The 23589-nt window shown below is 40.3% G+C and overlaps 4 protein-coding genes across 8 annotated transcripts; 3 read left to right on the forward strand and 1 right to left on the reverse strand.

The window, feature by feature from the left end:
• Nucleotides 1–1783: 1783 nt before the first annotated feature.
• Nucleotides 1784–4030, forward strand: LOC104953114 (leukocyte elastase inhibitor-like). The gene is made up of 6 exons (XM_010780047.1): nucleotides 1784–1797; nucleotides 1907–2069; nucleotides 2161–2278; nucleotides 2355–2497; nucleotides 2601–2768; nucleotides 3565–4030. Exons 1-6 carry the CDS (start codon nucleotides 1784–1786, stop codon nucleotides 3970–3972), a joined length of 1014 nt encoding a protein of 337 aa, XP_010778349.1. The 3' UTR covers nucleotides 3973–4030.
• A 934-nt stretch (nucleotides 4031–4964) lies between these two features.
• Nucleotides 4965–9454, forward strand: LOC104953080 (GDP-L-fucose synthase-like). Its single transcript, XM_010780003.1, has 10 exons — nucleotides 4965–5023; nucleotides 6209–6366; nucleotides 6452–6566; nucleotides 6733–6861; nucleotides 6953–7026; nucleotides 7113–7246; nucleotides 7519–7650; nucleotides 7726–7805; nucleotides 8745–8844; nucleotides 8959–9454. Exons 2-10 carry the CDS (start codon nucleotides 6209–6211, stop codon nucleotides 9012–9014), a joined length of 978 nt encoding a protein of 325 aa, XP_010778305.1. The 5' UTR covers nucleotides 4965–5023; the 3' UTR covers nucleotides 9015–9454.
• Nucleotides 9292–15944, reverse strand: bmb (brambleberry). Of its 2 annotated transcripts, none has more exons than XM_010779986.1 (13): nucleotides 15872–15944; nucleotides 14878–15107; nucleotides 13886–14014; nucleotides 13597–13782; nucleotides 13295–13517; nucleotides 12817–12933; nucleotides 12528–12707; nucleotides 11312–11518; nucleotides 11096–11222; nucleotides 10733–10794; nucleotides 10500–10627; nucleotides 10316–10410; nucleotides 9292–9816 (listed from the first exon to the last, which is right to left on the reverse strand). In XM_010779986.1, exons 2-13 carry the CDS (start codon nucleotides 15103–15105, stop codon nucleotides 9687–9689), a joined length of 1812 nt encoding a protein of 603 aa, XP_010778288.1. In that variant the 5' UTR covers nucleotides 15106–15107; nucleotides 15872–15944; the 3' UTR covers nucleotides 9292–9686. The 2 variants fall into 2 exon arrangements, with proteins under 2 accessions (XP_010778288.1, XP_010778296.1); XM_010779994.1 differs by lacking the exon at nucleotides 15872–15944 and adding an exon at nucleotides 15816–15849.
• A 136-nt stretch (nucleotides 15945–16080) lies between these two features.
• pycr3 (pyrroline-5-carboxylate reductase 3) lies at nucleotides 16081–21740 on the forward strand. Of its 4 annotated transcripts, none has more exons than XM_010780030.1 (7): nucleotides 16081–16296; nucleotides 18389–18482; nucleotides 18566–18630; nucleotides 19283–19462; nucleotides 19550–19762; nucleotides 21049–21141; nucleotides 21279–21740. In XM_010780030.1, the coding sequence occupies exons 2-7, from the start codon at nucleotides 18395–18397 to the stop codon at nucleotides 21459–21461; spliced, it is 822 nt and encodes a 273-aa protein (XP_010778332.1). In that variant the 5' UTR covers nucleotides 16081–16296; nucleotides 18389–18394; the 3' UTR covers nucleotides 21462–21740. The 4 variants fall into 4 exon arrangements, with proteins under 4 accessions (XP_010778332.1, XP_010778317.1, XP_010778323.1 ...); XM_010780015.1 differs by lacking the exon at nucleotides 16081–16296 and adding an exon at nucleotides 16312–17096; XM_010780021.1 differs by lacking the exon at nucleotides 16081–16296 and adding an exon at nucleotides 16316–16757.
• Nucleotides 21741–23589: the final 1849 nt, after the last annotated feature.

Raw genomic sequence — 23589 nt, forward strand, 5'->3', positions numbered from 1 at the left:
CATTTATCAATTGTCTTGGACCTAAACGTAAGAGCTAAATCTCTGCTGGGGCAGTGTCTGATGAACATACGTGTGACTTCAATACTGGGATTATCAAACACCTTACCCTTTTCCCTAAGACAACTGTCAGCCACATCGACAGCTCTGTTTAGTGTGAGCCAGTACTCATATGGGTCCTCTTGTTCTTTTAGTAGGGTGGAATAAAAGTCAGCCAGAGGCACAGAAGAGCAATGGCTGGAGCTGAAATGTTTGCGGAGGAGTCCATAGATGGCCTGCGGGTTCTCTTGGACATCAATTCCACTATTTCTTATCCCAAGCTTCACAACATCCTTTGCTCTGCCCCTTAGGTGAATCAGAATTTCTTCAGCTTGATGCTCTGGCTGGATACTGCTTTTCCTGATGTAATTTCTCATCAAATCCTCCCATTCATCAACAGGCAGTGTGTCTGAACTCTCTCCTCTGAACACAGGTGGGTCTTTAACTCCTCTCTGAGTGACTAGCTGAACTTGGGAGAGATCCAGTGTTTGGCTGGGGAGTGTGTCTTTTTTAATGCATTTTTCTTCATGACTCGTGTGTACAGCAGCTGTAGTGTTAATGCGTGACATAATGCTATCAGCTAGCTGCTGCCCTATCTGCTGCACAATAGTGCTCATTTGGTCAGCTAGTCCGACATCATCAGGAGGGTTGGGGACTGATGTGCTAAAACACTGTGGTGTAGATAACTCTACTGTATGCTGGATGGAAGGTGTCATCACATCTCCACTTCTGATAGGACTGTGCACTGAATCCCCATCAAAAGTTTTCCTATCCCCCACCTTAAAGTCACCTTGTGGAAATGGAACAGGTGTGCTACATAGCCCTCTACCCCTACCAACATTGAAAGGAGTGATTTCAAAGGTATTAAATCTACTGGAACTCATGTTTCATCGATAGTAAACCAAAATAAAATGAAAAGTTCAAAAGAATAAGGCTTATATCAACAAAATAAACCTGAGAGTCCAACACACTGAAGGAATTGAAGCTCCAAAACGTTGCAGCGGCGAGAAGACATCCACCCTGGTCCGGCGTAGTGAAGAACGGGTCACGGCACCAATGTAAACCCCGGTGTAGTGTCCCCTCGGCAACAGACCACTCAGAGCTGGTGAATACTTTGGTTTATTTCACTGCGTTTCTGCGTTTGAATGGACACATAAAAAGGACACGTTTCTCAAAAGATCCTCACGCGGTATGAGAATCTCCCACAATCCATTGCGGTAACAAAGCTACAGTAATGCAGGCACGCATTTGTAACACCAGATGGCGTGATTCTCCAATTTAACCCGGATTTTACACCAACCTTTATAACTCTGTTACACCTTCATCTCATCACAAATTGATTACTGCAACAGCATCCAAACTCCTCAGTAAACTTAGATAAATGTGGAGCCAGTTCACCCTGAGGTTGTTGGATTACATTCGTGACTCTTAGCAGGGAAGCAGAAACAGGAAATAGCCTTCCTAAAACTGTTGAAACAAAGTTGGAAGAACGCTGTTGTCTATCTAAATTATAATTGTATACACTTGCATTCCCTTATTTGGACCTTAGCCTTAAAAAAAAACCTTAACAACAAGTACACAAAAGAATGGAGGCCTGCATGTCTGCATACCTTAATTATAGAATGATATTGTTTGATTTGTAGAACAGGCACATAGCTTTAACAACAACAGTCACAACTAAATATTATAAAGTCATAAAGAAAATGTCTTCCATAAGGCAGGCAAGCTAATATGCTTCATAGCAGCCATGTATAGCACCACGTAGGACTAAACATCTGGTCTTAAAAGCTGTTACAGTTACATAGCTCAAGAAAAGTGAACCATTCTTACTTTTCACAATCTTTAACACGTTTTTTATCCCAGAATAAAGTCTGTTGTTCCATCCTCACACACAGGCCCTCTCATTCAGCTCTGGTAAAGACGTCCACGCAGATTTCCAGTCTCTAAACGCTGACATCAACTCGCCATCTGCATCATACATCCTGAAACTAGCTAACCGCCTGTATGGAGAAAATACTGCCAATTTCCTCCCGGTAAGCTTTCAGTTTTCACTCATCACAGAATGTCTAGTTACTTCAACTAAATCAAAAACTCTAAATGACACAACATATCTGCTCTTTTCAGAAATTCCTTGCAGCTACACAAAAGTACTACAAGGCAGATATGAAAGCTGTAGATTTTATCGGAGCTGCAGAGGCGTGCAGAGCGGAGATCAACGGCTGGGTCGAGCAGCAGACAGAAAGTGAGCAATCTTAATTGAACACAAAAATTATATCTCTCTCTTGTAAAGCAATCATTTGATAGTGTCCTCTTTTCAGACAAGATTAAAGATCTTCTGAAGTCAGGAACAGTCACGCCTATGACAAGGTTGGCCCTGGTTAATGCCATCTACTTCAAGGGAAACTGGATGAACCGCTTTGATAAGGCAAACACCAAAGAGATGCCCTTTAAACTCAACCAGGTGAGGCTTGCAGATGTAGAGACATGTATATTTGAGCTTCAAACTAAATTCAGACTTTCTAAGGTGATCCGACCGCATTTCTTTTCTTTTTTGTGCACTACAGAATGAATCTAAGCCGGTCCAGATGATGTACCAGATGAAGAAGCTGCCCTACAACTTCATTGATGAGCATGGCCTGCAGATCCTGGAGCTGCCATATGTGGATGAGGAGCTCAGCATGTTCATCCTGCTGCCTGAGGAAGCCGCTGACGGCTCTGACCCTCTGCTGAAGGTGATGAACCTAAAAGCAACTACCTGGCATAACCAGGGTTGCAAGGGGTGTATTAGAAGGTGTTCATAAATAATGAACCATTTGCACTCTTGCAAAAGTAAATAATCTATACCACTAATGATATGCGGGGGAATGACTCTGAAAGTACCCATTCTTTGCGTCTTGCAATAACGATCTTGAGATCTTGAAATATTTGTATCGTCTTTATATAACGGGTAAGCATGCCTGCTTCTGAGACGGCATCGCAGGTTAATGGTGCATTCAAAAGCTCCTTGGTTGGTCTTTTGTCCAGGGTTTGGAAGAGTTAGTGAGCTTTGCATCATAATGTGGACAAAGCATAGATGTTACAATGAAGATTTGTTGTATTTCTTTCTCGGATATGACTGAAATATGATCAGGAATTCTTACATCACATGAAAGCATGCACAAATGACTAAAGACGGTTTTTAGGGCCATTTCTGTAACGTCCTACTGAACATACATAGTCTACCTACAAGTGGGATGCTATGTCTAGGCATATAATAGGTATTTTTAATCTCTTTTAATTTAAACTAGTAATGCATTGTAGAGATGTTATAAGAGGCGGGCTGCACTATGGGTCAAATGTGTATGTAGTGTAACTGTGTCACTTATATGCAAAACTATCCAAACTCAAAAGGTTTGAAAGGTACGATTCATTAACAACTCAAGGGAACTGAACTTGTGAAAAAGAGTTGTTCTGCACATCACTAACATAAATAAAAGCATTTGTTTTAGCTAAACAAAGACTTAATTATCGGTGTGTGTTTTATTCCAGCTGGAGAAGGAGCTCACACAGGAGAAGCTGGACGATTGGATCAAGAGGGAAAACATGGACGTCCACTCTGAAGTCCTCGTCCACCTGCCAAGGTTCAAGCTTGAGGAAGACTACGAGCTGAACGAGCCTCTTTCCAAACTGGGCATGACGGACGTGTTCTGCTCTGCAAAGGCTGATTTGTCTGGCATGAACGGTGAAGGAGGACTCTTCCTGTCCACGGTGGCCCACAAAGCCTTCGTGGAGGTGAACGAAGAGGGGACGGAGGCGGCTGCAGCCACAGCGGGAATGGTATCATTCTGTATGTTGAGGGAGGAACACTTCACAGCAGACCACCCCTTCCTCTTTTTCATCAGGCACAATAAGACCAAGTCCATCCTCTTCCTCGGCAGGCTCTCGTCTCCTCAGTAGACAGACACAGCCGATGATAAATGTTTAACCAACTAAAATAAAAAAATCTTTGAAAGTTTTTTTTTTCTGTGATGTTTTTCCAAATGAAGGACTGACTTTTTGGATCTGGTTTTGTACTGAAATTAGATATGTAGCTATCTGGTTATTGTGCACGTCTGTATATTTCAAGATTTGTATTATTTTTGGCCAAAAGAATGAAAACATAATTTTTCTGGATTGGTTAAAAAGGATGAAGCATAATAAACATCAATGATTAGAAGTCCAGTACATTATACTGGTTTCATTATAAATCTACAAGACAGCACATCTTTTACAAAAATGCAATAAATACTATTGCATAACTAGCTAAAAAAAATGAATGTTTTGAAAAATGAAAATCAAACACCAAACTGAAGCTGAAACTGTCCACTCAGGGGCCGTGATAACTAATAATCAGTCTCCGCTTATAATGTGTTTCTAAGACTCATTTCGACACAAAATGTGAAGCAATTATTGCTTCATCAACCTGGTCGGAAGCTCATCTAAAATATTTACTTTGACCAAATTTAAAACAAAATCATAAATTATTCAGAAACCAGTTCTAGTCATTTAAATGATCAGTGTTCTACTTTAGAATACATAGAATACAGTAGATTTGCTCTTGCATATGAGGTAGAATGGGCAGTTAAATTATTAAAAGACATGACAAAGATCAAATTAACGTGCAGTTGTTTTTGGAATGTTCTGTAATTAACTTTTATTTTGACATGTAAAAAAAGCGTATTTTTATATGTCAAAATAAAAGTTAATCATATAAACATTCCGTGAGAAACACAATAAATTAATGAAACGTAACAACGTGTTGAATGTTTCTTGTTTTTGTCACATTTGCAATAATTCAAAGTGAGAGAGAGATTTACATTGAATTTATTTGTGGCAGGAAAACGACTCAGCTCCTCAATGAAACTTTATTTTGAAGTTCTGACCGGAAGCCGAGTTCTTCATCTGCCACTCTTTACCATCCATGCGCTTTACACTGGCTCCTTCAGTCCGTGTAGTTTACAGCTAACAGGTAACACAACTACTACTTTACATGTCTGTTTGGATCTGACTTGGTGTGCTTCACTGCATTAGGAGAACGAAGATGAATACCTGTTACTTGTGATAGAGTTGGCACATTCAGGTTTAGTTTTGCTACATTTTCACAACACAGGATTAAATATGACAGCTAGCATAGCTAACTTCAACTAGCATAGCTAACTTCAACTCTGGCTAATAACGTTAGCTTGTCTGTCTTTGCACAGCATAGTTCTGTTCAGACTGGGTTAACTGTTATGAGAAGCAGGTAACAACAAATCAAGCTTGTCTTGGGATGCACTAAAATAGATCCAAGCGAATAACTAATATAGCCACAGAAAGTTAGATATTAATTCATTTAGTTATCAGAATCAGAAACGGGTTTATTGCCAGGTAGGTTCACACATACGAGGAATTTGTTAGACATTGTATTTATCTTGCATTAGTATGCTGACCAAGACTCTTAACTTGTTAAATGCTCTTTCAGGGTTCTTACGTTCATTAAAAACCTGGAAGAGTCATGGAAATTCAAAAAGCTAATTCCAGGCCCTGGAAAAGTTATGGAAAACAATATCTTTCCCAAAGTTTTGGAAAAGTCATGGAAATGTAACTAAAGTTGCATCAAATATAATTTATATTTTATCTAATCGCTGAAATAATAATAGTATAATGATAATAAATACTGTATCGTATACTAATGAAACGTAAAATGGCATTTAACTGTCGAGGTATTTTGCTGGTGAGAGATTTGAGTTGCGTGTAGAAGCTAGTAAGTCTACTGTTTGATTTGTTTTAGATAGGCACAACATGCTTCAGACCTTATTTTCCTGTTCCATGTTAAAATAAACAATTTTCAGTGGTACCGCTGAGAGTAATTTCTTTGGTCATGGAAAATTAGGTAAAGGTCATGGAGAAGTCAGGGTTCATACACTTTTTCACAAATGGTTTTCCATGTCTTTGTAAGTAAGAACATGTATTTGGACTTGTAAAACACATATTGACAAACGTCCTGCTGAATGACGTGGCATTCACCTGCAACACGCCCACCTGTACACATGATAGGAAGCTTATTAACTGTTCATGGGTGTATAACCTCACTATCATATGCAGAGACTCATACCTTGTTTGTTTGTATAATACCTTCAGCTCTTTAGGTTTTCATGTGCCTTGCTTTTTCCAGATGAACTGTCAGAGTGATCACTCCGCTCCTCTGAGGGTGTTGGTGACAGGAGGGTCTGGCTTGGTGGGCAGGGCCATACAGCATGTGGTCAGAGAGGAGGGGGGAGCCAAGGAGGGGGAAGAATGGATATTCCTCACCTCCAAGGATGCCAACCTGATGTAAGGCATACTTCCTCTAGCCTGAAACATGTGTCTTGTGACAAAAAAAACACAATGTCTGTCCACTTTTCTGATTGATTGATAGGAGTATGGAGGAGACAAGGGCAGTGTTTGAAAAACATCGGCCAACACACGTCATTCACCTGGCTGCTATGGTTGGGGGGCTTTTCAAGAACATGAAATACAACCTGGACTTTTGGGTATGAAGAAGTGGTGCAATCACTGCTAATGAAGTAGCACAGATGGTTGAAACGGTTGTTTGAAATGTGTTGAAAGTAGAATTTGTTGTATTGTAGATTGTTGTTTTCTAACATTTCTTTACAGATGGGTTTTTGATGTCAATGATATATATTTTGTGCCTTTCAGAGAAACAATATCTACATCAATGATAACGTGCTGCAGGCGGCACATGAAGTCGGCGCGGTCAAAGTTGTTTCCTGTCTGTCCACCTGCATCTTTCCTGATAAGACCAGCTACCCTATCGATGAAACCATGGTGATAAGCCCCCATTTGTGTACTGTTAACTAGCATGTATCAGCAAGTATGGACAATGGCCACTTAACTTTAATTTACTTCTCTGCACAAGATCCACAACGGTCCACCTCATGAGTCAAACTTCGGCTATGCTTATGCAAAGAGGATGATTGATGTTCATAACAGGTGGGAACTTGTAGATGTTGTACTATTTAGTAAATTACCACTTTCGCATGAATAAGAGTTTGTTAAACTGTGTGTATGTTTTACAGGGCATATTTCCAGCAGTATGGGCGTTGCTTTACAGCTGTCATTCCCACGAATGTGTTTGGTCCCCATGACAACTTCAGCATTGAGGACGGCCATGTGCTGCCAGGCCTCATACACAAAGCTTACATTGCTCAAAGTAAGTTACATTCTCTTACATAGTGTAACGTTTCCCTGTTGATGTAACACAACTATTTCTGACAACACCAAATATTTTGCTGCCCTTTGTCTTATTTAAAGGGGCCCTATTATGCTCATTTCAGATTCGTAATTGTATAACATTTGTTTTGTTTTAGAAAATTGATTGCGTTGTTACAATATATTTATTATCTGACTATGAAGCTGATACTAAGGGTTTAGTGGGGATACATGGAACTATATAAATCCTTTTCTCAATTGTCCGATGATCAGAGGAGGGGAAGCCCCTGGTGGTCTGGGGCTCGGGCTCTCCAAGAAGACAGTTCATCTACTCTTTAGACCTGGCTCGTCTCTTCCTGTGGGTCCTGAGGGAGTATCCAGAGGTCGATCCAGTCATTCTCTCTGGTGAGTTCTCATTCAAAGCATACAAGTAGTTAAGGCAGAATGAAATCCTGATTAATGCCTGTGCACTGGTTCCAGTTGGAGAGGAGGAAGAAGTGTCCATCAAAGAGGCAGCAGAGGCAGTTGTGCAAGCACTGGACTTTAAAGGAGAAGTTGTGGTATCCTTTTAATTATGCCAAGTGAACCAATGTTTATATAGTCTGCACGCCAGATCAAAGTCAGCTTTGTCAAAATTACTACATGTGTTATACATCCAGAAATCTCGAGATACCGTTTCCCGCAGTCCCACAGTGTGACATATACATAAAACAAAACAGGCCTAGATAAACGGGGTATACAATTTAAAATGTTAGATGTGCAGCAGTTTCAGTTTTTATCAAGCAAGGTTGTTTGGATGAATCTGTAAACCTTCCTCTTGGTTCAAACTTATGTTGGTGGGGACACTACAGGTACAAATTGCCAATATTAAAGGTGGGGTAGGTAATTTTGGAGAAACCAGCTTGAGTGCGCTTGAAGCAATGAGGGCACAAGATAAGTTCGTGCACAGATGGAAGGCTGACAGGCCGTCCATGAGGGCACAAGATAAGTTTGTGCACAGATGGAAGGCTGACAGGCCGTCAAGTTATTTTAGCTGTGCTTTTTACAGTACTACAGATTACGTTTTTTTATGGATTTTTTGTCAAAGCACTTAAGATATTCATTGCTATCGGGAATTTAAGAGCATTCCATGGAATATAACAGTGTATCTCGAGCCGGTTTCTCAAATTTACCTACCCCACCTTTAAGCATTGTTGCCCATCAAAGTAAACCATACAATTCACAATGCAATCTAACAAAGGTCATCCCATCTCAGTCAATTATCCATCCATGTATGTATTCTTAAACACTTACTTTTAAATTACTATGAGAAAAATAAAAGCTGCAAACTTCTTCACTGAGAAATATATTCTCATTGCAGTCAGTTAAAGGTTCTCTTCAAATACATTTTAAAATACTGTGATATTAGCTGTTCAACTATCGTGTAATTATAACCATTTACTATTGCTTTAAATATGTCTCATCAGTTCTGTATACTTACCTTAATCTTTGACCTTTAGTTTGATACCAGTAAAGCAGACGGCCAATTCAAAAAGACAGCCAGCAATGCTAAGCTGCACCGATACCTGCCAGAGTTCACCTTCACACCATTCACACAAGGTGGGACTGACCGTTGGAGTGGCCGTTTAGATGCCATCGATGCAGAATATTTACATGAAGTACATTTTGATTACATCTGTTCCCCGTTTTCATTCTTCCTGCTCTCACTTACAGCTTTAAAAGAAACCTGTGATTGGTTTGTTGCCAACTATGACTCAGCGCGGAAGTGAAAACACCAACAAGTTTGTGCCCCCTCTGTTGGAAGATGTGGAGGAGAACAAAGGGGTACATGTTACAGAATGAATCAGTCAGCTTGAGTCTGTTACTCAGAGCTGGAATGAATATCTCACTTTGAAATCAAGTCTGCAACACCATACTGTGTAACTGTATGTTGATTTGTTTCACTATGCTGTTGTTAATCATTAAAAAGTTTAATTGACTGCATTAATCTTGATATCCAGGTGCTGGTACAGTTTAATATTATATTATCTGTCTATTATACATTTATTTTTCAACAATTTCGCCACTGAATTGCCTTCATTTTTGAAGGTTTTGCAAGCTTTGATTTACTTTAAATGAAGAGGAATAGGGTTACGGAATGGCCATATAGCTGGTGGCTTGGATGTTTTTTTACGTGTTAGCAGAATAAATATGTTATGCCTATAATATATCTTGTGTGTCTTTCCTGAATCAATCTGTAGGTTGTGAATTCAGCTTTGATGCTACTACTGGTGTTTAAATACACTACAGACGGATTTATATGTAAAGAAATAATTTATTAAGTGAAAACTGAACCGCAGGCAGAACTTACAATGACATCACAATAACAGTAGAACAGTTAAAAATAAGGCAATAAAATACATTTAAAAAAACCTTTTGGAGTCTTAAAAAAAAAGGAGTGCTCATTTAGCAACATAGGAGGTGTACCCCCCTCTGTGGACCCCGCAGTACTCCTGTTCCGGCACTGCTCTCTTCTTACAGGCCTTCCCTGTTTTTGTGACTCCATTGCACAGCTGACGGCCTGATAGAGAGCTGCCATGACACAAAACATCAGTTTACATAAAAATCTAGATACAAATTTAGTTTTCATTTAAAAAGGTCCCCTATTATACTGTTTTCCATCAATATATTATAGGTCTCAGATATATACAAAACATGTCTCTGAAGTGTTTGGCTCGAAATACCAAACAGATCATTGTAGCATCCCATAATCCCCTCTGTTTCAAAAGTGCTGATTCTCTGTCTGTTACTTTAGATGAAAATAAGGAGCCACTCCCCACGCCCCTCTGAGATATATTTGGTTAAAAATAACTCAATGGTGCTAGGAGGAGATTCAGGTGATCGGGGTGGGGAGGGTACCTTGGTTGGTGATTGGATCAGGACAAAAAGTGAGCGAATTTTTTTTCCTGAAATGTTCAGAATTTCTTTACACAGAGGGGACACATGTGCATGTATGAAAACGTGCATTTTGCATGATAGGTCCCCTTTAAAAAATGCACTTTAGGTGTGATCGGAAAGACAAAAAACTGACCTGTTTGGTGACTGGGTCGGACTCGCACCTCGTGAGATGTTCCCTGAATCATTAAAACATCCCAAGCTCCTTGGGGGGTTATCAGCAAACAAAGCCTAAACAAAGTAAATGGATGAGGATTTATTTTTATTCATAAAAAGGTACTCTGGTTATCCTACATATGACACACTCTCAGTTTGCTCACCGCTGAAAGAAGTGGCTGTGGCCCGAGCCTGGGGTTGGAGTCATTTGGTGTCCCAATGATCGGAGTAAACCTGGACTCTGGCATCGAACTCCTGGGAGGGGGGAACACTGCTGATATCCCAAAGTTACCTGTATAAGTGAGAGCAAATGTGATAACTAAATCTAGCAGGGTGTCACTTCAGGGGAATTCATTGCAATACATTTTACAGTTAATCTACTGTGTGTATTTCAAACCTGATATGAAGCTTTCCTGATTCAACAGGTCGTCTTTTGCCATGAAACCATAAGATTCATTTCTGAGGATAAAAGAACAAGATTGCCCACATCAAATAAATTACACAAATAAGTGCTGATCTCATCCATTTGTTGAATTGATTTTGTTTTACTGTAACAAATGTTTATACGTTTTGAATCAGGGTCTGCCTAATATAATACCATTATTATTTTTCTGTTTATACAATTGTAAATTAATTATCTTAGTCAGCTGGACACAACATTTAGATTTTCTTTGAAAGCATATTGAGCATTTTAAACTATGTTTTGGACATTTAATAAACAAACCAAGTGTGCAGTATCAAAGGAACTCTGCTGACTCACTTCTGCGGGGTGGAGGACGTTGGATATGAGTCGCAGGTTGGATCTGGTTTCAGGGCCTCTTCGATGGCAAGCGGGGTCGCTGGCTTTCCTCTAATCAGGAAGCACGCCTTGCTTAAAAACCAGTGACCTGCAGATATGAAACAACAACTATTTTGTGACAAATACATTAGGAATGGAGACCTTGTATTTGCCTTGTAAGCAGCTTTCAGTGTGTACCCAGGCAGAGGAGGAGTAGCAGCAGGCTGAGGCCGGTGAGATCCAGCGCTGGCTGCTGGTTCATCTCGCAGACTGCGTTAAGCGGCACGCTGAGTAGCAGCATGGCTCGGGAGAAACCGGGACAACGCAGGAACGTCAGCAGGACCGCAGACAGAAGGAAGTAGCTTGCATGTGTGATACACGTCCACATGGCTGTCAGGCTCAAACCTGTAACCATGAGGTAAATAAGATTAATCAATATTATTTTCCCTATATTTAACACCTCATGCTAGAATTGGCCATCATCATTTCAAAAAGCATTAAAGGTGGGGTAGGTAAGTTTGAGAAACCGGCTCGAGATACACTTTTTGTCATAGTCCATGGAATGCTCTTAACATACATATGCTTTGACAATAAATCCATAAAAAAACAAATTCATCTGTGGAAGCCGTGGTACTGTAAAAAGCACGACCAATCATTTTAGCCGGGCCGGCTAAAATAACTGGATGGCCTACCTGCCCGTCAGCCTTCCATCTGTGCACAAACTTATCTCGTGCCCTTATTGTTCATGTGCACGTTCGTGTGTGTTGGAGGAGGGGCTCTGTGAGGAAGTGGCAGATTTTTTCCCAGCTGTATATTTTCAAATTCTAGCGCACTTGCCGTTTTCTGTTGATCAATTCATCATTTAAAGTGGACCTATCATGCTATATTTGAATAATATATTGTAGGGCCATACCTATATAAAAACATGTCTGTGAAAATACCAAACAGATCATGCATTTTAGCCATGACTCATTTCGCTCCATTTGCCCTGTCTTCACAAGGGCTGATTCTGTGCCAAATGAGCTGCAGCTGACCACGCCCCCCTGCAAAGGAGGGGGGCGAGGCACGAGCATCATTTTACCATGCTGTTACCATGCCACGGCAACCTCTCATTCCCCTGATAGGTGGAGAGTTGCCCATATAGGCGGAGCACCCCTTTTCTGACGTCAGAAAAATTCCAATAATAATCAGATCCGTTGCAGCCCCGTTTTTAGAGATTTGGGTATGGAGGAAAAGAGAGAGGGTTGTGTTTTCTGACACTTGGTGAGTTCCCTGACACACATTCATGTATAAAAGACATACAAAAGTGCATTTTGCATGATAGGTTCCCTTTAAGCTCAATGTTTGTCGTTATAGTCAGGGAAGATGTCACGTGAACACATTTGGATACTTCAGTGAGAGTGTACTGTCCCACCTGCCCAGCAAAGGTAGCTCTGGATCATGTGAAGCCTCTCCTCGATGCGGCTCTGCATTTTGTCCAGGAAGTGCAGCGTGGCTCCCAGGGTGCCGTTCATGTGCTCCAGTTTCTTCATCAGGTCGGTGTAGTACTGAGAGGTCTGGTCCTGGTACTGCAGGAACTCCGACACGCTGTGGTCTGATCATGCAGGCACAAAGGAAATAAAAGATAAGACAGAATTCCTTTGAAGGACACGTTTTCAAAGCTTCTAGAATTTAAGTTATTTGCAATATTCCGTTTTGATTACCAATTTTTTGATGGATGTCCTGAGCTTGGTGCCTGACGGCTGCGAGGTCATTAACAATCGCCTTGTGGCTGTCCTGCACCTCCGAGCCTTGGGTCTGCAGATGCTCACTCACATTCTCTATAAAAAAATGAAGGGAATGCAGGCATGAGGTAATAAATAACATTTCATACTAGATGACGACAAAACCCTGGTTTAGATGGAGTGTTTATGTCCAATAACACATGAATTATAGCACAATCGTTTTTGAATTACAAGTTTTTGGGGGAAATTCTCTTTAAACAAGTGTTTAAAAAGAGAGCACAAAAGGTGTAAGCAGGTATAGCTCCTGGGATTTTCTATCGTAATTCACACACTTTTATGCCAGTAAAAAGGAAATCACAGCAATGCAAAGCAGAAGTGCAGCCTTGGCTTTGTCCACATTTAATGTAAACACAAATCATTAAGCAGTGAACTCAATTCTCAACATGACGGCTCTCACCCATCTTCTTCGTAATGCCCTGAATGAGCTGGGCTACCAGTTCCTGTCCAGAGGCGATGAGGGCTTTCTCCTGGCCCAGCTGCTCCAGGTTGTCCTTCAGTGAGCTCTCCATTTGGCCCTGGCCCTCAAACAGTTTCCCCTGCTGGGCCTGCAGGGCGCTGTGACCGTCCAGCACCTTGTCCAGGGATGCTGCAGTCAGCTCCTTCAGCTCCAGCTGGCCCTCCTGTTATAAAACACCACAATCAAAGAAGAACCAACATGCATACTGTGCACGTGAAGACCAAAACTGAATTGAGACCTACCTTCAGGTCCTTCATTGCATTCAGTTGGCTGGTGGCCGTGGAGATGAGAGCATTGACGGTGTGCTCTGCTCTGCGCCGGAACAGCTGCTGGCGCGTGGCGTAGCAGACGGAGCGCGCTCTGTTGCTCACTATGTGGTACGCATTCCATGTGTCTGAATCCATGTCTGCTGTACACTCTTTTATCGTCTGAAACATCAAAGTAAAATCAGGAATGGCTCCACAGAAAGATTTTTTTAAAAACAGCCTGTTTCAATTATAAAACATTTGGATAATTTGGATCATGTTTTACCATTTCCTCTGTACATGGGAAGGTGCAACGCCCCTCAGCCTCTGCCTGGCAGTTAAACAAAACCACTCCAAGTTTGGCGAGCTGTTCCTCTGGGAGGTTTTCACAGCTCACCTTCAGACGGGCAACAACCTATACAAGAGGATAGCGCTTTGTTTACATCTCAAGGATAAACCAGTGGACACATTCTAACACATTCATGATAAAAGATGGAAAGGCTTCACAATGTTGTTTCTCAACCTTTCTGGAGTGTATTATTGATCCCAAAACATTTTAGGGTTTCATGTGATTTTAAGTCTTAAAGGAGGCTTTAATATGATTTTTGGGGTTTTCCCTTTCCTGTAGTGTTTTATACAGGTTGTTGTGTATGTAAATGGTCTGCAAAGGCCAAAATCCCAAAGGTCGTTTCTCTCCCACACACTCTCCCCAGCCTAAACACCTCAATTTTGAGTCCATGTTTAAACTTCCACAATATAGTGCACATCAACATTGAAACACTCGCACATTCTAATTTGCTAGTGCTCAAACACATGAGACAGCTAAGGTGCAGGACATCTCTAAGCAGTTGACCAATCACAACAGAGCCGGCCAGATAACCAATCTGGTTTCAGACATATGGTGAAAAGAGGTGCTGCAGCACAGGAAGTATGATAACAATAAAGACTTTTTGAACATCAAAGCATGGAGACAGGTCACAGAGGCACAACATCTAATTATGAAACCTGAATTCCACCTAATAAGGCCCCTTTTAAACAAGTGAAAAAAAAAACACAAGCATCTCTTTAGCCTTAAGGAAGTAATTGTTTTTAATTTTTTGGACAAATCAATGTATCACTTATGCAACTGTTAGATTAAATCAATGAAAACAAATACTGGCTGCAGCCTTACATATAAAATAACATTAATATAAATTATTCAATCATGACCCTGTTCTTAAAAAAGTTACCATAGGTGAATTCTGAGCAACAGACTAAAACAAACCCTGATTTGTTCACCTTGTAGTGGCAGCCGTCTAACGGGCTGATCTCCATCTGCTTTGCTTCAGCCAAAAACCTCTCATCTGCAGTTACCATCTCAAACTGTGCTGGGACTTCTGCTGCTTCAGGTGGTGCTGCTGCTGCTGCTGCTGCTTTGGGTGCCGACCCTCCCTTCAGCCAATCAAACAGCCCGCTGACAGGACAATGACAGGCCAGCATGCAGATCAGCAGGTAGAGGTGAGCCATGTCTGCAACAAAAGAGAATACGAATGCACTGTCAATTTGCCACACAAATATATATAGGCGAGCGATTTGCAACACTAAATAACAGCTAAAAATAAATATATTATAGTCCTGTATTTTAAGTTACAACACCTTGTCCTTTGATTATATTTTAAATCAGCATTCATTCGCAGGACAAGATGTAATGTCCCTAAAAAGGTTAGGATGCCACTAGATGGCGACAACAACAGTGGCATTATTTTTGATTGAGTGTTTGAAAATGTATATATGCAATATTCCTGATCTGGTTTATTTAAATGTATGTGGTGATAAAAACCATACTGAATGGTCAAAGCTATATGCATAATATCACACATTTTTAAAATGTATTTAACCATATGTTTGGATGGAGACCACACGGAGGCTTGCCCAGGCATGTCTGCCCTGCTGAAGCGCTTCAACACAGCACAGATCTGCCGCAGCATTGTTTATGAGTATGAGTGGAAAAAATGCGATAATTTGTTTAAATGATACAAAACACATTATAATATAACAGTTAGCATGTTTAAATCTAAATTGCCCGTCTGTTTAAAGCACCGGGGACGGGGAGCCCATCACCCATACACCCTGAAAAACTGCAAACATATTTAAAACTGTATTAAACACATTTAAAACACTCAGCGACATTGTTTGCAGCAACAGGTAAAAGACAAACATAATAAACTATGATTTACCTTAGTCAATGCACACGGGATTAAACAAACATTAAAAATATTGCTTAAACGTGTACCTTTTATTACAATTGTGTAGGTTCTTTCTGGAGTTGTCTCCTTCACACAGCTGATTGCAATGACAGAAATGTATTCTTGTCCAGCCCCCGTCCGCGCTATAGGAGGAGGACACAGCCAATGGAATAACTCGCATTTTGGGGGGACGGACATTGGGTATGTTAGATGTGAGTCACGGCTGAAATGGAATAGTAAAGGTGCGGAATCATCTGTTGGAAATGTATAGCTGAGGATGCTGTAGACTCCGCCCACCTGGTGCAGCAGCACGGAGGTGGAAAACAAACTCACCGATAGTTCACTGGGACTCAGCACTCAGGTGGTTAGTTTCGTGGAAACTGCGGGTGTTATCGACCTGACAGACAGTTTGAATAAACTACAGTTTGGGTTTTACTAAACGTTGGACGTCAACAAATCTGAAACATATCAGGTGAATAAATATCCTTCCACCAACGTCAGCCGGTGTTATTTACAGCATCGCCTGACAACCTGTTATGTCACTCCGTGTTATTTTATGGTTGTCCAGTCAACAAGTAACACGTGCATTGTATTGCTAATAGGTGCCGGATTATTTTGTCGCTTTCTTTAGCAAGCAGGATTTTTTACATTTTGTCACGCATTTTTGCGACCTGCTAACCGACCAGCTAAAATGTAAGCTAGCTACAGTACCACTCTCCCCTTGCCACACCATAAATGACACTAGCACCACATTAGCAATTTAGCCGTGTGGATAATCTACCTTTGGGCTAACCGTAAAGCTAGTGTGGCTACATTGTCATAACAATGGACGACCCCGGTATCAAGAAGCAGAATTGGGACGTGAAGGAGACAGAGTTATTTCTGGAAATACTGAAGGACCTGGACATGAAAAAATGCTTAGACGGGAGGAAAGTAAGGAATAATAAACTGTTTAAGGTGGCACACAGGAGGATGACAGCGGCTGGTTATCACAGAACTGTGGACCAATTAAAGTTTCGCTGGAAACTTCTCAAAAGTGCGTATTATAAGTGCAAGAGGGAACCGAACCTCCCGGCAACGACCAAAATACAAGGTTGGTGGCGGTATGAAAAGACTATGATAGCTATCATGGAGTCCAGACACCCCTTGTTAGGAGCTGGTGTCAACTCTGTCAGGAATGATGAAGTGACAGAAGACTCGGATGGAGAAGCATCGATGCTGCACTGGCCGCAGCCCTGCCCGGACAATACCGCCCAAAACCTGGGTTTAATTGTAGGGGTGATGCCGTGGATGCGATGTAGTCTTGTCTTCAGATCGTAACCATTTCTGCCATATGATGCATGCATTCATTACCCAACCGCTTGTGAACATGTCTCCGTGTGATACTACAGTTTTGATTTGTATCTTTATTTAAACAAGCAGTCTCATTGAGCTCAGATCTTATATTCACAAGACAACATGAGCACAAGAAACGTCTTGAGTATGAGCATAAGGCAATTAATTAAAATCTACTTTCGTCAAAATCACAATACTCTTGAATAACACAGTTTTTACAAAACCTAAACAAAACATTTAAGATGTATTGCAGGACTGTTGATTTAAACTGAATGTGACATAATAAACTGTCAACTTGGTGTAGTATGGTAAGAAAATATACGTTTTTCTGACCTATCAATTGGTCTGTAGTACTATCCCAGCTGTTGTTTATTGTTTATTTTCTAGTAAGGGTGAATAATGCCCATTGCAATCTCTCAAATTAACAACATTTTGTACCAGTTTGAATCAGGGATTTTAGCATTAGAAATTATCTGCAAGTATAAGTATCAACATTTTCTGTCGGTAGACAAATATCAATACCATGATGCCTTCCATTTGTTTACCGTATAAGCTTCTTTCAAATATTAAGACATGTGATTTACAGATAGACTTACTGCTTGCTTTCTCAGCTGCCAGCTCTGTGTTAGCCCTTTAAACTCTAATCTCAGTAAGCGATGCAGTTGCAGGACAAAAAGACCCAGGACAGAGCAACTACACTGAAAGCGAAGACATTTGATGACTGTCACCCAGGAGTTTACAAGTTATCTTTCGTCATTTAACCTGACGCCGAAAGTAATCCAGTTACTTGTGATGATTTGATCACAGTCAATAATTGCATTGCCTATGGTAAATGACACTAATGGTGTCTGGCATCTAACTGTAATAACGATAACCCCCAACTTCTATTTGAAATTTGGTGCACATTTCCCTCATAAGAAATAACAAGGTTATGATCAAATAATTTACTTGTCCATACGTGTGTATGCTTGAAAAAATACCTTAAACAAGAACATCATTTAAATGAGTTGCCTCCATTATTTTCCATAAATGAATCAATTTAATTACTAATCGTTGCAGCTTTAACTGTCTTGCACACATGGGGTCTAGCATAATCTTGATGTATATTTGTGATAATGTCTGACACTATTGTCATCATTGGAAATGTGTTATAAATTGTTTTGTGATTCACTTCCTCAGTTCTTTGGTCAATTGTTTAACTCTTTGATGTTTCCAATTGTTTTCTCTAGATCAAAATGGACCCCGAGATGGACTCGCAGCTGAAGATCGGTTTTATTGGTGCAGGGAACATGGCATTCGGCATCGCAAAGGGCATCTTGTCTGGTAAGATATGATAAAGTTGTTGAAACTGCACAGAGGTTTTAAACAAAAAAAGGTGTTGACTGTCCCTTTTGTTCCCATCAAAGGGAATGCTCTTCCTGCAAACATCAAAGTTAGCGCACCATCCTCAAGAAACCTGGGACGCTTTCAGGTACGTTTTACTTTACTTCTCTATCAGTGCTCAGTAGGATGGGATGGATTGCAGGACAGTGAGCATGATGGTAACTGTTTGTAAGATCAGTTACAGTGATTTGTTCTGTTGTTGATGAGTCGGGTAGGTGTCACTTTTTTTGAATGTGTGCACATAGTTCAACAATTGCAGGAGACAAATAAGTAACTGTCCTGAAATTTGAAACTTGTGTGCTAACAGAATATTAAGATATGAATTACATTTTTTTACAAAAACAGTAGTTATGTTGACCCTGCTGTTTATTAACATAAACAAATAAAATGTTACCATTATAAAAAGTGTCTGCAAATCGTTTTTCTTGATTTTATTTGTTTTGGTTTTGTCTATAAAATGTGAGAAAACGGTGAAAAATGCCTACCATAAAACTGACTAGTGATGCACACTACACTTTTTTTGTCAAAAATTATATATAATCTGATATCAAAATGGTTTTCAGTTGCCTTTATTTTTTTATTTCCTTTACATTTATTTCAACTAAAGAATATGTGTATGAATTATCATTCAGTTTGAACCCAAATTAAGAATGTAACGTGCCAATGATTTAACTAACTATGTTTTATTTATACCTCTAACACGTGTTTGTGTCAGTAACCTCCTTTCCTCTGTCTTTCAGGAGCTTGGTGTTGCCGTCACTCATTCCAACGAAGAGGTGGTCTCTGGGTCAGATCTGGTCTTTGTTGCGGTCAAACCTCACCTGGTTGCACCTGTTCTCACTGAGATCTCAGAACACGTCACAGAGCGACACATTATTGTGTCTGTGGCAGCGGGGGTAACACTGGCAACAGTAGAAGAGGTGAGCGCATAATGTGAAATGGTTTTTCAAATTAAAATTGTGTGGATCTAAAGAAGACTAACATTCTTTTTCTCTTTCGATGTCAAGCTCTTGCCAGAGAATTCAGTCGCCATCAGGCTGATGCCAAATCTGCCATGTTTGGTTCAGGAGGGAGCTCTCCTGTTTGCCAGGGGATCCCATGCGAAACAGGAAGACGGAGCTCTGCTGCGTTCTTTGCTGCACCGCTGTGGTTTGGTGGAGGAGGGACCGGAGGCCTGGATCGACATCCACACTGGACTGAGCGGGAGCGGAGTTGCTTTTGTGAGTGGGCCAGGATTTTATGCTTTGTTTAAAGTCCTTATAACTGCTGGCCTACTCTTGTAGTAGAAAAAGAAGATAAGTAACCTTTGTTGATCCCCCTAGGGGGAAATTCAGTTTTCCACTCTGGTTTATGCACACACAGTACAAATACACATAGGTATATAGGTGCACACAAGCACGGATGCCTTGCTCAGGAGAACCTCTGCAGTGCCCAGGAGGTGAACTGGCACCTCTCCAGCTAGCAGTCCACACTCCGTTTTTGGTCCGATCAGACCATCTTATTACTAGTTAAAATAGTATAGAAACCTGTAATTCTTCTAACATGTTCCTTAAAATGGCCAGGTACTGATAATTGCCAGGTAGGGTTCACACATACAAGGAATTTGCTGTGGTGTATAATGGCAAATACAAACACACAGTAAGAGGGATTCAGTTGTAAAGAAAGTAGCAAACATAGAGTTCTTAAAATATATAAATATACACAAGAAGGAATAATAATAATAGATTACATTTTTATAGCGCCTTTCAAGGGACCCATGGCCGCTTTTACATGCTGTGAACAAACAAACAAGTAAGGCAAATAATAAAGTAACAATGAAATAAATACCAGTGGGAGTTGAAGTACAATAAGATTGGGAATATTTACTCTGAAAATGAATTTATCAGGTTTCATCTTTTAGAGACTCAAAAGTTCCCCCCGTTAAATAATCACAATAAATCTTGGTGCAGCTTTTATTGCCACTATTGTAAAATGGTAATTATTATTGATAAAAGTAAGTCTGCATCACATTACTACAGAATATTTATGGAAGTTTTTAAATGCCCTCTTAAGCATGTGAATCCAAGAATTGAGTTGACATAAAGTGGTGCAGACTTTATATTCATCTCAGTGTTTTACTGGGACTGGTGCAGAATACAAAGTGATTTACTGATTTACATGAGCACACATTGAAAGCTCTGCATTGAATCCTCAGTTAAAATACATATCCAGTCAGTTTAAGTAACATAAAGTACAAAATATAATTATTTACACTTTACCCCTGTATTAATAGGGCTTATAAAGATGGTCCCTGGAATGAATAACCTATTGGAAGTATGTTTCAAGTCTGAGAATTGAAAAAGAAAATCAAACAAAGGTCAATAATGCAAACATTGAGTGTAACACCATTGTGATATGTGACAATTAATTACTTTGCAGTAATACAAATTCATACACATTTATTTTATTTTGATGCACTTATTTTGTGCACCTTTTGATGCTGATGCATGTGACCCCCTCTGTGCAGGTGTATCTGTTTGCTGAAGCGCTGGCAGAAGGAGCTGTAAAAATGGGAATGCCAAGTGCTCTGGCCCACAGCATCGCATCTCAAACTGTTCTGGTCAGTTCTATTGCGTGCATGCTTCTGTTTCTCTGTAGCAACATAAGCACTTTTCTAAGAAATACTGTGTTGTTTGTTCGACAGCAAAATATTTGAACCCACCATAATTATTTTGGTCTTTATTCCATCTGATGCAGGGTGCTGGGAAATTGCTACGTGAGTCCGGGAAGCATCCGGCTCAGCTCCGCTCTGAGGTCTGCACTCCGGGTGGAACAACCATCTACGGGCTTCACACCCTGGAGCAGGGCGGTCTGAGGGCGGCGACCATGAGCGCCGTGGAATCTGCCACTGAGAGAGCCAGGGAGCTCGGCCGAAAGTGAGCAGAAAGATCCAGGAAATAACGGCTGCTCTTTGCCTTTCTACTACTACTCCATTGACTTAATACAAGCCTTCCAACAAACTGACTTTTTGGCTCAACTTCACCATGGAACACAAAGACAAAGGAGGACTTGTCATCTTTTCTTTGTTCATTTCTTTCCCTTTCTCATCAATTAGTGAGAATGCAGATTGCAACCAACTGACAGATTCTCCACTCACCCCTCCCTTTCAGAGAAACTGCAGTGGCCTTCAGGTAACATAAAGAATGTGATGGCCCTTAAGTATGTCTGAGTGTTTTTGTTGTTCCTTGGCTTTGTAAAAATGGTGGTCCTGTGCATGAATGAAGACGCCATCCTAACTTAAAGGTCCCATGTCATGGCCATTTCTACTGATCATAATTCCATTGTTGAGGTCTACTAGAATAGATTTACATTGTTCAATGTTCCAAACTCACATTGGTTTCTCATACAGCATCTCTGTATAGTAGGTGTGTTCACTCTGTCCTAAACAGCTTGTAGGAGCTCCTGGTGTTGTTTCCTGGTTGCTGCGTGGGGTCTGCGACACACCACGAAACTCAGCCTGAACTCAGCTCGAGCACACACACAAACTCTTTTGCGGTGTCTCGCTGTCTCAGGCTGAGTAATCCGCGGATCCGGCGCTGTGAAAATATAAGGCTGAGTGAATGTTTGTGTGTAAGGAGCTCCACGGGTTGGTCCATTTGGACCTGGGCATGGTTACGTCACTATACTCTGGGAAAAAAAATGGAAAAATAAAAATCTCCAACAAGGCGTTCTGGGGCAGCATAGACAGGTATTTTCTGTGTTAGAGCTTTACTCGCTACAGGGTGTACTTTGAGGGTTTGTGACTCTGCAGACCGTTTACATGCATAAAAAGCTACATAACACACAAGGGGACGGGTAATAGCCAGAAAAGCATGACATGGGACCTTTAAACAAGTGCAGTTTATACTTCCTTTTTATGTCTTAGACAAGAAGAATTTGTTTTAATCAAAAAGGAATGTTGTCTGAATCTTGAAATTGACAAGTAAATTATTTGATCATGACATTGTTTTTTTGAGAGAATTACTACTTTTACATGCACACCAAAAATTCAATCTTGAATACATGTAAGGTGAAATCCAAACTTGATTACTCCCATAGTTTGTAATTTAGTGGGAATGCTGTTAACAGCATTCCAACTAACTGTTCTTCTAGGGACAACATTTTTATTATTATTCCGCCGGGTTATTTTGGCCCTCTTCTCCTCCCGCATTGAACATCGCAGAAACTCCGTTCAAACATCAAAACGTTCAGCTCGGTCGGGAATCGATTGCTATTACTTTTCTCATTCATAACTTTCGTAATTCCAGAGATACATCCCATAATACCGGTACACAGTGGCGGCCGGCCCATAGGGGCACTAGGGGCGCCGCCCCACCTCTTCCCACATACAAAAAAAAATATTAAAAAAAATATTAAATAAAAAAAATATTAAAAAAAATATATATATTTCAAAAATATTAGGGCCGGGACTCGATTAAAAAAATTAATCTAATTAATTACAGGCTTTGTAATTAATTAATCGCAATTAATCGCATTTTTAATCGCATATAAATATTTGACCTGAGAACAGTGAGAAGCAATTTTTTTCACATGGAGTTTAGTATACCATTGAATAATGACTGAATACATAAGCTTAAGCAACAAAACATTGTTTATTTTTTTCAAGGATGTACTTAACCGAGACCAACAGAAAAGTGCAATTTTTGCCATAAAGTGTAGCAATAGCATATTTAGGAATATAGTACATTTCAGAGATTCAGGTAGCGTATAGGTAGCTAGACCTTCTGTAAACTATAACACTTTGTTTTTTAAGTATAACACAATACTTTCAAGTACATTCAGAACATTGGAAACCCTGACTATTAGAAAACATCTCTCTGTTGCTTCAGAGGCCATAACAGACTTTGTTGATTTACCAACAGTTGATTTAAAAAATCTAATAAATTTCAGTCCAACTCTCTCAATAACCTTGGCCAAAACAATAAACAGTTCAACATAAAGTGCCAGTTGCACCAACAACGTAATAAATAGTTCAACATAAAGTGTACCATTTAAAATAAAATAAAAA

Source organism: Notothenia coriiceps, unplaced genomic scaffold (assembly GCF_000735185.1).
Source record: "Notothenia coriiceps isolate Sejong01 unplaced genomic scaffold, NC01 NC01_scaffold00000440, whole genome shotgun sequence".
Lineage (NCBI taxonomy): Eukaryota > Metazoa > Chordata > Actinopteri > Perciformes > Nototheniidae > Notothenia > Notothenia coriiceps.

Excerpts from the sequence above, each read along its gene's own strand:
- bmb (XM_010779986.1), bottom strand. The coding sequence starts at position 15,105 with ATGGCTCACCTCTACCTGCTGATCTGCATGCTGGCCTGTCATTGTCCT. Across the intron at positions 12,934-13,294 it reads GGGCATTACGAAGAAGATGG|AGAATGTGAGTGAGCATCTG; the intron begins GTGAGAGCCGTC and ends ATTTTTTTATAG. Across the intron at positions 10,411-10,499 it reads CACAGCCACTTCTTTCAGCG|GCTTTGTTTGCTGATAACCC; the intron begins GTGAGCAAACTG and ends TACTTTGTTTAG.
- LOC104953114 (XM_010780047.1), top strand. Across the intron at positions 2,070-2,160 it reads ATACTGCCAATTTCCTCCCG|AAATTCCTTGCAGCTACACA; the intron begins GTAAGCTTTCAG and ends TGCTCTTTTCAG. Across the intron at positions 2,498-2,600 it reads TGCCCTTTAAACTCAACCAG|AATGAATCTAAGCCGGTCCA; the intron begins GTGAGGCTTGCA and ends TGTGCACTACAG.
- pycr3 (XM_010780015.1), top strand. The coding sequence starts at position 16,650 with ATGGACGACCCCGGTATCAAGAAGCAGAATTGGGACGTGAAGGAGACA. Across the intron at positions 18,483-18,565 it reads CGCAAAGGGCATCTTGTCTG|GGAATGCTCTTCCTGCAAAC; the intron begins GTAAGATATGAT and ends TTCCCATCAAAG. Across the intron at positions 21,142-21,278 it reads TCGCATCTCAAACTGTTCTG|GGTGCTGGGAAATTGCTACG; the intron begins GTCAGTTCTATT and ends CATCTGATGCAG.
- LOC104953080 (XM_010780003.1), top strand. The coding sequence starts at position 6,209 with ATGAACTGTCAGAGTGATCACTCCGCTCCTCTGAGGGTGTTGGTGACA. Across the intron at positions 7,247-7,518 it reads CAAAGCTTACATTGCTCAAA|AGGAGGGGAAGCCCCTGGTG; the intron begins GTAAGTTACATT and ends TCCGATGATCAG. Across the intron at positions 8,845-8,958 it reads CTTCACACCATTCACACAAG|CTTTAAAAGAAACCTGTGAT; the intron begins GTGGGACTGACC and ends TCTCACTTACAG.